Source organism: Oncorhynchus tshawytscha, linkage group LG13, assembly GCF_018296145.1.
Source record: "Oncorhynchus tshawytscha isolate Ot180627B linkage group LG13, Otsh_v2.0, whole genome shotgun sequence".
Taxonomy (NCBI): Eukaryota; Metazoa; Chordata; class Actinopteri; order Salmoniformes; family Salmonidae; genus Oncorhynchus; species Oncorhynchus tshawytscha.
In genome coordinates, this window is record NC_056441.1 from 88,267,760 (window position 1) to 88,281,217 (window position 13,458).

The window sequence follows — 13,458 nt, forward strand, 5'->3', positions numbered from 1 at the left end:
TTTGATGCTACATGACCTTAACCCACCCACACAGGCAGAATCCCAAGTTACACTCTATACAGTGCACTACTTTTTGACAAGAGCCCAAAGAGGAGGCTGGTGAAAAGCAGTACACTATATAAGAATAGGGGTTAATTTGGGAGGTAACACAAAAGTATTCAGTGAGCATGAACAATCTTGGCATTTTCCTAAATAGAAATAGTATTTTAGCCTTTGAGTCACTAACAGTATGGACCTTTGCAGATAACGTAAAACAATATATATATATATAATTATATAATTATATATAATTGAAATCAAAAGCTCAATTTCTGTCAGGGTTAAAAGTGTCTAAAATACAGTATAAGGGACAGACGAGGGGAAGTCGGGCAGGACGGACAATGGTTCAGAATATGGATGGCCAGTTCCTGTCTTTGAGCAGGGTCCAGTACTGTTATTTAGTCTCGCTACGGTCTCCTCTGCCGCTCTAATAGTCATTGTGTGCCAATCGTCGTGTCCATTCCAGAAGCTTCCATAACTCAAGACACATCGTATACCAGACGGGCTTTCAGCTGCCTGTATTCAGTACTCTATGTGGCATTAGCTGCAAATGACTGACACACACCAAAACAAGTATAGAAACAAGTAAAAATGCATAATCCCTAGCTGCTTTGATAGAAGACCCATCACACCACAAAGGTATTACAAACCCACTAAAGTCAGGATAGTCAACAAAAATGATATAGATTATTCAAGACGGCTTATTTCAGTGTAAATACAATGCCAACAAAGAAATCAATAAATCAACAGCGACGAAACAAACGTGATGACGTCACAGCGATCTCCTGGGATGTTTCCTAAATGACATCCTATTCCTCGCCCTGAATGCTGATTGGCTGACTGCCGTAGTATATCAGACCCCGTTTACCACGGGTAAGACAAAATAGTTATTTTTTACTGCTATAATTACATTGGTAACCAGTTTATAATAGTAATAAGGCACCTCAGGGGGGTTGTGATATATGGCCAATATGTCACGGTTAAGGGCTATGTCCAGGCACTCAGCGATGTGTCGTGCGTAAGAACAGCCCTTAGCCGTGGTATAATCGGCCATATACCACACCTCCTCGGGCCTTATTGCTTAAATATATTGTGCACTACTTTTTAACAGACCCCTATGAGTCCTGGTCAAAAGTAGTGCACTATATAGGGAATAGGGCTCTGGTCTAAAGTAGTGCACTATATAGGGAATAGGGCTCTGGTCTAAAGTAGTGCACTATATAGGGAATAGGCTGCTATTTGGGATGCTGCCCTGGTAACTCTTTTTCCTGTCCTGTTTGTTTTAAATAGTACACTCTTATAGTATACACTTTTAAATAGTACACACTCATAGTATACACTTTTAAATAGTACACACTCTTATAGTATACACTTTTAAATGCAATATATGTAAAATAATATTATTACAAGCCTGTGCATGCTGGAATCAGTGGAGAAGGTAGTACTATTGCTAACTGCATTAGCATTACTGTTCCACAAGTAATGCTTTATGTTAGCATGTTAGCATTACTGTAACTCAAGCAATGCTTTATGTTAGCATTACTGTACCACAAGCAATACTTTATGTTAGCATTTAGCATTACTGTACCACAAGTAATACTTTGTTAGGATGTTAGCATTACCTTACCACAAGTAATGCTTTATGTTAGCATGTTAGCATTACTGTACCACAAGTAATACTTTATGCTAGCATGTTAGCATTACTGTACAACAAGTAATACTTTATGTTAGCATGTTAGCATTACTGTACAACAAGTAATGCTTTATGTTCAATGACAGAATTACAGGAACTCCCCCTCCTGCTTTATTCATCTCTGATTCCTGAAATCTTCCAACCTGGGAACTTTATGTTAGTGGAATTCTGCAACCCTCATCCTAGTTACATCATATTAGTTGAACCATACCTGTAGCTCAGTGTAAACACCACGGTTTCTTTTACAGATGATGTTGTATGATCATCTGCTAACTATTGTCAAGGTGTATGGAAAACTAGGAACTCACAAAAGTTGTGATAAATGGGGAAGGGTGGGAGGGAAAGGGGGGTTGGTTGACACTGAAAGGGGGGCATTAGTGGCGTATGGTTGGTTGACACTGAAAGGGGGGCATTAGTGGCGTATGGTTGGTTGACACTGAAAAAAAAAAAAAAACAGACAGTGATTGGTTGATAACACTTGAGGTTGGCGCCAGCTGGGCGTCTGTTTCTGCTGGTAGCGAGCGTCAGTCGTAGCAGAGCTCTAATAACAGGACTCGGTGTCGTCATTACCCAGGATCAGAGCTGTCCTGCAGGGGATGTACACCTGGTGGACAGAGACACAGGAGAGGTAAAGGGGGGTGGGGGTGGAGAGGGAGGGGAGTCGGGTGGAGAAGGAAGAAGAGAGAGGAGACATGTTCATAAGAAAGTCAACTGCAGGTTGAATATTCCTAAATCATCATGAGATGGCCCTCTAGGGTGCTTCTCAAATGGCAGTAGTACACTACTCATAGGGCTCTGGTCAACAGTAGTACACTACTCATAGGGCTCTGGTCTATACTAGTACACTACCCACAGGGCTCTGGTCTATACTAGTGCACTACCCATAGGGCCCTCTGGTCTATACTAGTACACTACCCATAGGGCGCTGGTCGACAGTAGTACACTACCCACAGGGCTCTGGTCAACAGTAGTACACTACCCACAGGGCTCTGGTCTATACTAGTGCACTACCCATAGGGCGCTGGTCGACAGTAGTACACTACCCATAGGACTCTGGTCAACAGTAGTACACTACCCACAGGGCTCTGGTCAACAGTAGTACACTACCCATAGGGCTCTGGTCTATACTAGTACACTACTCATAGGGCTCTGGTCTATACTAGTACACTACTCATAGGGCTCTGGTCAATAGTAGTACACTACTCATAGGGCTCTGGTCAACAGTAGTACACTACTCATAGGGCTCTGGTCAACAGTAGTACACTACCCATAGGGCTCTGGTCAACAGTAGTGCACTACCCATAGGGCTCTGGTCTATACTAGTACACTACTCATAGGGCTCTGGTCAATAGTAGTACACTACTCATAGGGCTCTGGTCTATACTAGTACACTACTCATAGGGCTCTGGTCAAAAGTAGTACACTACTCATAGGGCTCTGGTTAACAGTAGTGCACTACCCACAGGGCTCTGGTCAACAGTAGTGCACTACCCACAGGGCTCTGGTCAACAGTAGTACACTACTGATAGGGTTCTGGTCTATACTAGTACACTACTCATAGGGCTCTGGTCTATACTAGTACACTACTCATAGGGCTCTGGTCAATAGTAGTACACTACTCATAGGGCTCTGGTCAACAGTAGTACACTACTCATAGGGCTCTGGTCAACAGTAGTACACTACTCATAGGGCTCTGGTCAACAGTAGTACACTACTCATAGGGCTCTGGTCAACAGTAGTACACTACTCATAGGGCTCTGGTCAACAGTAGTACACTACCCATAGGGCTCTGGTCAACAGTAGTACACTACCCATAGGGCTCTGGTCAACAGTAGTACACTACTCATAGGGCTCTGGTCAACAGTAGTACACTACTCATAGGGCTCTGGTCAACAGTAGTACACTACTCATAGGGCTCTGGTCAACAGTAGTACACTACTCATAGGGCTCTGGTCAACAGTAGTACACTACTCATAGGGCTCTGGTCAACAGTAGTACACTACTCATAGGGCTCTGGTCTATACTAGTGCACTACCCATTACAGGTGCTAATGCTTGGTATGCAGCAGCTAGAGAAGCTGTCTAGTTGTTCAAGTTAAATATACCTGTCCTTGTCTGAGTAAACATCACATTAAAAAGGGCCTTCTAACAAATAGAACGGCTGAATCACATGTCCTAGATAACTTCTTTATCCAACTTAAAACTCATCAGACACTTTTCTCTATCTGCAGTGTGTGGTGGGTGTGTGGTGGGTGTGTAGTGGGTGTGTGGTGGGTGTGTAGTGGGTGTGTAGTGGGCTCTGGTGGGTGTGTGGTGGGTGTGTGGTACCCATTACAGGTGCTGGTGGGTGTGGTAGTGGGTGTGCTAGTGGGTGTGTCTGGGTGTGTGGTGGGTATGGTTGCCTGGTGGGTGTCTGAGTAAACATGTTAAAAAGGGCCTGTGTAACAAATGGGTGCGTGGTGGGTGTGTGGATAACTTCTTTGGTGGGTGTGTAAAACTGTGTGACACTTGGTGGGTGTGTATCTGGGTGTGTGGTGGGTGTGTGGGTGTGTGGTGGGTGTGTGTGAGTGGGTGTGTGCGTGGGTGTGTGCGTGGGTGTGTAGTGGGTGTGTGGTGGGTGTGTGGTGGTTGTGTGGTGGTGTGTGTGGTGGTGTGTAGTGGTGTGGTAGTGGTGTGTGTGTGAGTGGGTGTGTGCGTGGGTGTGTTAGTGGGTGTGTAAGTGGGTGTGTAAGTGGGTGTGTGGTGGTTGTGTAGTGGGTGTGTTGGTGGTGGTGTGTGAGTGGGTGTGTGGTGGGTGTGTGAGTGGGTGTGTGGTGGGTGTGTTAGTGGGTGTGTGGTGTGTGTGGTGGTTGTGTAGTGGGTGTGTGGTGGTTGTGTGGTGGGTGTGTTGGTGGGTGTGTGGTGAGTGTGTGTGTGGTTGTGTGGTAGGGGTGTGTAGTGGGTGTGTGGTGGGTGTGTGGTGGGTGTGTGGTGGGTGTGTGGTGGGTGTGTGAGTGGGTGTGTGGTGGGTGTGTAGTGTAGTGGGTGTGTGGTGGGTGTGTGTGGAGTGGGTGTGTGGGGTGTGTGTGGAGTGGGTGTGTGGTGGGTGTGTGTGGAGTGGGTGTGTGGTGGGTGTGTTAGTGGGTGTGGGTGTGTGTGTGGTGGTGTGTAGTGGGTGTGTGGTGGGTGTGTGGTGGGTGTGTGGTGGGTGTGTGGTGGGTGTGTGGTGGGTGTGTGGTGGTGTGTGTGGTGGTTGTGTAGTGGGTGTGTGGTGGCTGTGTGGTGGGTGTGTTAGTGGGTGTGTGGTGGGGTGTGTGGTGGTGGGTGTGTGGTGGTTGTGTGGTGGGTGTGTGGTGGTGTGGTGGGTGTGTGGGGTTGTGGGTGTGTGGTGGGTGTGTGGTGGTTGTGTGGTGGTGTGTGGTGGGTGTGTGGTGGGTGTGTGGTGTGTGGTGGGTGTGTGGTGGGTGTGTGGTGGGTGTGTTAGTGGGTGTGTGGTGGGTGTGTGGTGGTGTGTGGTGGGTGTGTGGTGGTTGTGTGGTGGGTGTGTGTGGTGGTTGTGTGGTGGTGGTGTGTGTGGTTGTGTGTGGTGGGTGTGTAGTGGGTGTGTGGTGGGTGTGTGGTGGGTGTGTGGTGGTTGTGTGGTGGGTGTGTGGTGGTTGTGTGGTGGGTGTGTGGTGGTGTGTGGTGGGTGTGTGGTGGTTGTGTGGTGGGTGTGTGGTGGGTGTGTGGTGGGTGTGTGGTGGTTGTGTGGTGGTTGTGTGGTGGGTGTGTGGTGGTTGTGTGGTGGGTGTGTGGTGGGTGTGTGGTGGGTGTGTGGTGGGTGTGTGGTGGTGTGTGTGGTGGGTGTGTGGTGGGTGTGTGGTGGTGTGTGGTGGGTGTGTGGTGGTGTGTGTGTGGGTGTGTGGTGGGTGTGTGGGTGTGTAGTGGGTGTGTGGGTGTGTGGTGGTGTGGTGGGTGGTGGTGTGTGTGGTGGTGGTGTGTAGTGGGTGTGTGGTGGGTGTGTGGTGGGTGTGTGGGTGTGGTGGTGTGTGGTGGTTGTGTGGTGGTTGTGTGGGTGTGTAGTGGGTGTGTGGTGGGTGTGTGTGTGGGTGTGTGGTGGGTGTGTGGTGGGGTGGGTGTGTGGTGGTTGTGTGGTGGGTGTGTGGTGGGTGTGTGAGTGGATCAACGATAAAGGTAAAGCTTTACCAGATGCCATTTCTAAACCACTCTCCAAAAGACATGCATTTACACAAAATCACAAGACAATCGTATTCAATTTGCACACATCGACAGAGAGACGAAAGTCTAATTCAATTTTCACAAAACCGAGGATTCATGGAACTGCTGTAACTAAAACAGGCAGGCACACTTTAGCACTACAGTGCAGTGAATAACTCATACAACGTCACCGTCCCAAATGGCACCCTATTCCCTATATAGTGCACTACTTGGCACCCTATTCCTTATATAGTGCCCTACTTGGGACCCTATTCCCTAAATAGTGTCCTACTTGGGACCCTATTCCCTATATAGTGCACTACTTGGGACCCTATTCCTATATAGTGCCCTACTTGGGACCCTATTCCCTATATAGTGCACTACTTGGGACCCTATTCCCTATATAGTGCGCTGCTTTTCAACAGAACTTTTTCTGGCCCTGGCCTAAAGTAGTGCATTACATAGGGAATAGGTTGCCATTTTGGGATGCACAAAAATCCCTTCAGGAGTATGTTCCCCAGACATAAACCATAGCATCCTCCTCCCAGAGCAGAAGTGACAGATTGAAACTGTGTGCAGAGCTGTAAGCAATTCAGTCACCCACTGAACTCCCCGAGCTGTCTCTCCGCATCTCACTCACACACAGACGCACACTGTGCAGTGCTCTGCTCCCATGGTGTCAGCCCATCTTTCTGCATCACACACACACACCCCAGCATCACACAAAAAACACCCCAGCATCACACAAAAACACACCCCACACGCATCCCAGCCCAGCCCATCCTCAGCATCACACACACACACACACACCCCCCCAGCCCATCCTCAGCATCACACACACACCCCAGCATCACACACACCCCAGCATCACACACACACCCCAGCATCACACACACACCCCAGCATCACACACACACCCCAGCCCATCCTCAGCATCACACACACACCCCAGCATAACACACACACCCCAGCATCACACACACACCCCAGCATCCCAGCCCATCCTCAGCATCACACACACACACCCCAGTATCACACACACACCCCCAGCATCACACACACACCGCAGCATCCCAGCCCATCCTCAGCATCACACACACACCCCAGCATCACACACACCCCAGCATCACACACACACCCCAGCATCACACACACACCCCAGCATCACACATCACACACCCCAGCATCACACACACACCCCAGCATCCCAGCATCACACACACACACCCCAGCATCACACACACACCCCAGCCCATCCTCAGCATCACCCACACACCTCAGTATCACACACACCCCCCAGCCCATCCTCAGCATCACCACACACCAGCACACATCCCAGCCCATCCTCAGCATCACACACACACCCCAGCATCACACACCCACCCAGCATCACACACACCCCAGCATCACACACACACCCCAGCATCACACACACACCCCAGCATCACACACACACCCCAGCATCAGCATCCCAGCATCACACACACACAGCATCACACCACACCCCAGCCCAGCATCACACACACACCTCAGTATCACACACACACCCCAGCATCACACACACACCCCAGCATCCCAGCCCATCCTCAGCATCACACCCCAGCATAAATGTTTCACGTCCCGAGTGGTGCAGCCAGCTAAGCCACTGCATCTCAGTGCATGAGGCGTCACTACAGTCCCTGGTTCCATTCCAGGCTGTATCACATCCGGCCGTGATTGGGAGTCCCATAGGGGTAGCGCATAAATAAATAATAATAATAAAAAAAGATAATGTCCCAGCATCACACCGGGTTTGGCACACACACCCCAGTTTAGGCACACACGTTGCAAATAAGAATTTGTTCTTAACTGACTTGCCGAGCATAAATAAATAATAAAAAAGCAAAAAACCCCAGATAATCCCAAAACACACACACCCCAATCACACACACCCCAGCCCATCCTTCTGCATCAGTGGCGCTGAGTCTTACTGACTGGGGGCTTTTTGCTTTGGCTACAGCTTGGCACCACAGAAGCAGAGCACAACACACACAACCCCATGCTGCTGAAACACAAACACATTATTCACATGTCTAATGAAATAGTTACAGTGGGAGTCTCCACAGCTCCACTTAGCACAGAGAGACATCCCAAATGGCACCCTAATCCCTATATTTAGTCCAATAGTTTTGACCAGGGCCCATAGGTAACTGCACTATATATAAGGGGGATTAGATTGTTATTTGGGATGCGGATACAGAGGGGATCATAATGAATTACTGCACCTGTTTAGACAAAGACTACCACTGTGTCGAACCTGTGATCTGTCAACACATATGATATCAGACCAAAGACTACCACTGTGTCTAACCTGGAATCTGTCCACACATGATATCACACCAAAGACTACCGCTGTGTCTAACCTGGGATCTGTCAACACATGATATCAGATCAAATGAACAACATTGGAGACATATTCAGAATCCATGTGAGAACAAAGAGAAACAGATTGTCCGTTAGTGTTAGGTCTGTAATCAGGGTTATATAATCCCACACTGTTAGGTCTGTAATCAGGGTTAGATACTCCCACACCCTTAAATCAAATCAAATTTTATTTGTCACATACACATGGTTAGCAGATGTTAATGCGAGTGTAGCGAAATGCTTGTGCTTCTAGTTCCAACAATGCAGTAATAACCAACGAGTAATCTAACCTAGCAATTCCAAAACTACTACTTTATACACAAAAGTGTAAAGGGATAAAGAATATGTACATGAAGATATATGAATGAGTGATGGTACAGAAGGGCATAGGCAAGATGCAGTAGATGGTATAGAGTACAGTATATACATAAGAGATGAGTAATGTAGGGTATGTAAACATTAAGTGGCATAGTTTAAAGTGGCCAGTGATATATGTATTACATAAAGATGGCTAGATGCAGTAGATGGTATTGAGTACAGTATATACATATGAGATGAGTAATGTAGGGTATGTAAACATTATATTAAGTGGTATTGTTTAAAGTGGCTAGTGATACATTTTTACATCAATTTCCATTACTAAAGTGGCTGGAGTTGAGTCAGTGTGTTGGCAGCAGCCACTCAATGTTAGTGGTGGCTGTTTAACAGTCTGATGGCCTTGAGATAGAAGCTGTTTTTCAGTCTCTCGGTCCCAGCTTTGATGCACCTGTACTGACCTCGCCTTCTGGATGATAGCGGGGTGAACAGGCAGTGGCTCGGGTGGTTGTTGTCCTTGATGATCTTTATGGCCTTCCTGTGACATCGGGTGGTGTAGGTGTCCTGGAGGGCAGGTAGTTTGCCCCCGGTGATGCGTTGTGCAGACCTCACTACCCTCTGGAGAGCCTTGCGGTTGTGGGCGGAGCAGTTGCCGTGCCAGGCGGTGATACAGCCCGCCAGGATGCTCTCGATTGTGCATCTGTAGAAGTTTGAGTGCTTTTGGTGACAAGCCAAATTTCTTCAGCCTCCTGAGGTGGAAGAGGCGCTGCTGCGCCTTCTTCGCCAAGCTGTCTGTGTGGGTGGACCATTTCAGTTTGTCCGTGATGTGTACGCCGAGGAACTTAACTTACTACCCTCTCCACTACTGTCCCGTCGATGTGGATAGGGGGGTGCTCCCTCTGCTGTTTCCTGAAGTCCACAATCATCTCCTTAGTTTTGTTGACGTTGAGTGTGAGGTTATTTTCCTGACACCACACTCCGAGGGCCCTCACCTCCTCCCTGTAGGCCGTCTCGTCATTGTTGGTAATCAAGCCTACCACTGTTGTGTCGTCCGGAATCATGTTCCGCATTGCATCCAACAACAACCTTGACGAATACGCTGATTCGGTGAGCGAGTTCATTAGAAAGTGTATCGGCGATGCTATACCCACAGCAATGATTAAAACATTCCCAAACCAGAAACCGTGGATTAATGGCATCATTCGCGCGAAACTGAAAGCGTGAACCACTGCTTTTAACCAGGGCAAGGTGACCGGAAACATGACCGAATACAAACAGTGTAGCTATTCCCTCCACAAGGAAATCAAACAAGCTAAGCGTCAGTATAGAGACAAAGTAGAGTCGCAATTCAACGGCTCAGACACAAGAGGTATGTGGCAGGGTCTACAGTCAATCACATATTACAAAAAGAAAACCATCCCCGTCGCGGACCAGGATGTCTTGCTCCCAGACAGACTACATAACTTTTTTGCTCGTTTTGAGGACAATACAGTGCCACTGACACGGCCTGCTACCAAAACCTGTGGGCTCTCGTTCTCTGCAGCCGACATGAGTAAAACATTTAAACGTGTTAACCCTAGTAAGGCTGCCGGCCCAGACGGCATCCCCAGCCGCGTCCTCAGAGCATGCACAGATCAGCTGGCTGGTGTGTTTACGGACATATTCAATCAATCCTTGTCTGCTGTTCCCACATGCTTCAAGAGGGCCACCATTGTTCCTGTTCCCAAGAAAGCTAAGGTAACTGAGCTAAACGACTACCGCCCCGTAGCACTCACTTCAGTCATCATGAAGTGCTTTGAGAGACTAGTCAAGGACCATATCACCTCCACCCTACCTAACACCCTACAATCACTCCAATTTGCTTACCGCCCCAATAGGTCCACAGATGAAGCAATCACAACCTCACTGCACACTGCCCTAACCCATCTGGACAAGAGGAATACCTATGTGAGAATGCTGTTCATCGACTACAGCTCAGCATTTAACACCATAGTACCCTCCAAATTCGTCATCAAGCTCGAGACCCTGCGTCTCGACCCCGCCCTGTGCAACTGGGTACTGGACTTCCTGTCGGGCCGCCCCCAGGTGGTGAGGGTAGGTAATAACATCTCCACCCCTCAACACTGGGGCCCCACAAGGGTGCGTTCTGAGCCCTCTCCTGTACTCCCTGTTCATGGTTCCCTGAACATGGTTCCTTAGGACTGTACATCAGGGAAAAGGATCATTCCAGTTTCTTTTTTAAACCCCATCTGGCAGGCGTACCTTAGAAAGGGAGCTGTGACTATGATTGTGCATCAAAAGTGGCACCCTATTCCCTACATAGGCCACACCTTTTGACAAGAGTCCTACATGTATGGGCCTAAAGCCCCTATCCTGGTCAAAAGTAGTGCCCTACAGTGTTTACAGAAAAGTTAAGGTTAGTGGATAGTGGAATATATCCTATATTCTATTGGACTGTATGAGTTAGGGTTAGTGGAATATAACCTATATTCTATTGGACTGTATGAGTTAGGGTTAGTGGAATATAACCTATATTCTATTGGACTGTATGAGTTGGGTTAGTGGATAGTGGAATATATCCTATATTCTATTGGACTGTATGAGTTAGGGTTAGTGGAATATAACCTATATTCTATTGGACTGTATGAGTTAGGGTTAGTGGATAGTGGAATATATCCTATATTCTATTGGACTGTATGAGTTAGGGTTAGTGGATAGTGGAATATATCCTATATTCTATTGGACTGTATGAGTTAGGGTTAGTGGAATATAACCTATATTCTATTGGACTGTATGAGTTAGGGTTAGTGGAATATAACCTATATTCTATTGGACTGTATGAGTTAGGGTTAGTGGAATATAACCTATATTCTATTGGACTGTATGAGTTAGGGTTAGTGGAATATAACCTATATTCTATTGGACTGTATGAGTTAGGGTTAGTGGAATATATCCTATATTCTATTGGACTGTATGAGTTAGTGGTTAGTGGAATATATCCTATATTCTATTGGACTGTATGAGTTAGGGTTAGTGGAATATAACCTATATTCTATTGGACTGTATGAGTTAGGGTTAGTGGATATAATATATCCTATATTCTATTGGACTGTATGAGTTAGGGTTAGTGGAATATAACCTATATTCTATTGGACTGTATGAGTTAGGGTTAGTGGAATATATCCTATATTCTATTGGACTGTATGAGTTAGGGTTAGTGGAATATAACCTATATTCTATTGGACTGTATGAGTTAGGGTTAGTGGAATATAACCTATATTCTATTGGACTGTATGAGTTAGGGTTAGTGGAATATAACCTATATTCTATTGGACTGTATGAGTTAGGGTTAGTGGAATATAACCTATATTCTATTGGACTGTATGAGTTAGGGTTAGTGGAATATAACCTATATTCTATTGGACTGTATGAGTTAGGGTTAGTGGAATATAACCTATATTCTATTGGACTGTATGAGTTAGTGGTTAGTGGAATATAACCTATATTCTATTGGACTGTATGAGTTAGGGTTAGTGGAATATAACCTATATTCTATTGGACTGTATGAGTTAGGGTTAGTGGAATATAACCTATATTCTATTGGACTGTATGAGTTAGGGTTAGTGGAATATAAACTATATTCTATTGGACTGTATGAGTTAGGGTTAGTGGATAGTGGAATATAACCTATATTCTATTGGACTGTATGAGTTAGGGTTAGTGGAATATAACCTATATTCTATTGGACTGTATGAGTTAGGGTTAGTGGAATATAACCAATATTCTATTGGACTGTATGAGTTAGGGTTAGTGGAATATAACCTATATTCTATTGGACTGTATGAGTTAGGGTTAGTGGAATATAACCTATATCCTATTGGACTGTATGGGTTAGTGGAATATATCCTATATTCTATTGGACTGTATGAGTTAGTGGTTAGTGGAATATATCCTATATTCTATTGGACTGTATGAGTTGGGGTTAGTGGAATATAACCTATATTCTATTGGACTGTATGAGTTAGGGTTAGTGGAATATAACCTATATTCTATTGGACTGTATGAGTTAGGGTTAGTGGAATATAACCTCTATTCTATTGGACTGTATGAGTTAGGGTTAGTGGAATATAACCTATATTCTATTGGACTGTATGAGTTAGGGTTAGTGGAATATAACCTATATTCTATTGGACTGTATGAGTTAGTGGTTAGTGGAATATAACCTCTATTCTATTGGACTGTATGAGATAGGGTTAGTGGAATATAACCTATATTCTATTGGACTGTATGAGTTAGTGGTTAGTGGAATATAACCTCTATTCTATTGGACTGTATGAGTTAGGGTTAGTGGAATATAACCTATATTCTATTGGACTGTATGAGTTAGTGGTTAGTGGAATATATCCTATATTCTATTGGACTGTATGAGTTAGTGGTTAGTGGAATATATCCTATATTCTATTGGACTGTATGAGTTAGGGTTAGTGGAATATAACCTATATTCTATTGGACTGTATGAGTTAGTGGTTGGTGGAATATAACCTATATCCTATTGGACTGTATGAGTTAGGGTTAGTGGAATATATCCTATATTCTATTGGACTGTATGAGTTAGTGGTTAGTGGAATATATCCTATATTCTATTGGACTGTATGAGTTAGGGTTAGTGGAATATAACCTATATTCTATTGGACTGTATGAGTTAGGGTTAGTGGAATATAACCTATATTCTATTGGACTGTATGAGTTAGGGTTAGTGGAATATAACCTATATTCTATTGGACTGTATGAGTTAGGGTTAGTGGAATATAACCTATATTCTATTGGACTGTA

General features: G+C 45.6%; 1 protein-coding gene across 1 annotated transcript in view; it reads right to left on the reverse strand.

Moving 5' to 3' along the window:
- Positions 1-2,142: 2,142 nt before the first annotated feature.
- Positions 2,143-13,458, reverse strand: part of gbe1b (glucan (1,4-alpha-), branching enzyme 1b) — a 376,893-nt gene continuing 365,577 nt past the window's right edge. Inside the window, exon 16 of the mRNA XM_042296507.1 lies at positions 2,143-2,336. Within this exon, the coding sequence (XP_042152441.1) occupies positions 2,274-2,336 (63 nt within the window). The 3' untranslated portion in view covers positions 2,143-2,273. The remainder of the gene's footprint in view (positions 2,337-13,458) is intronic.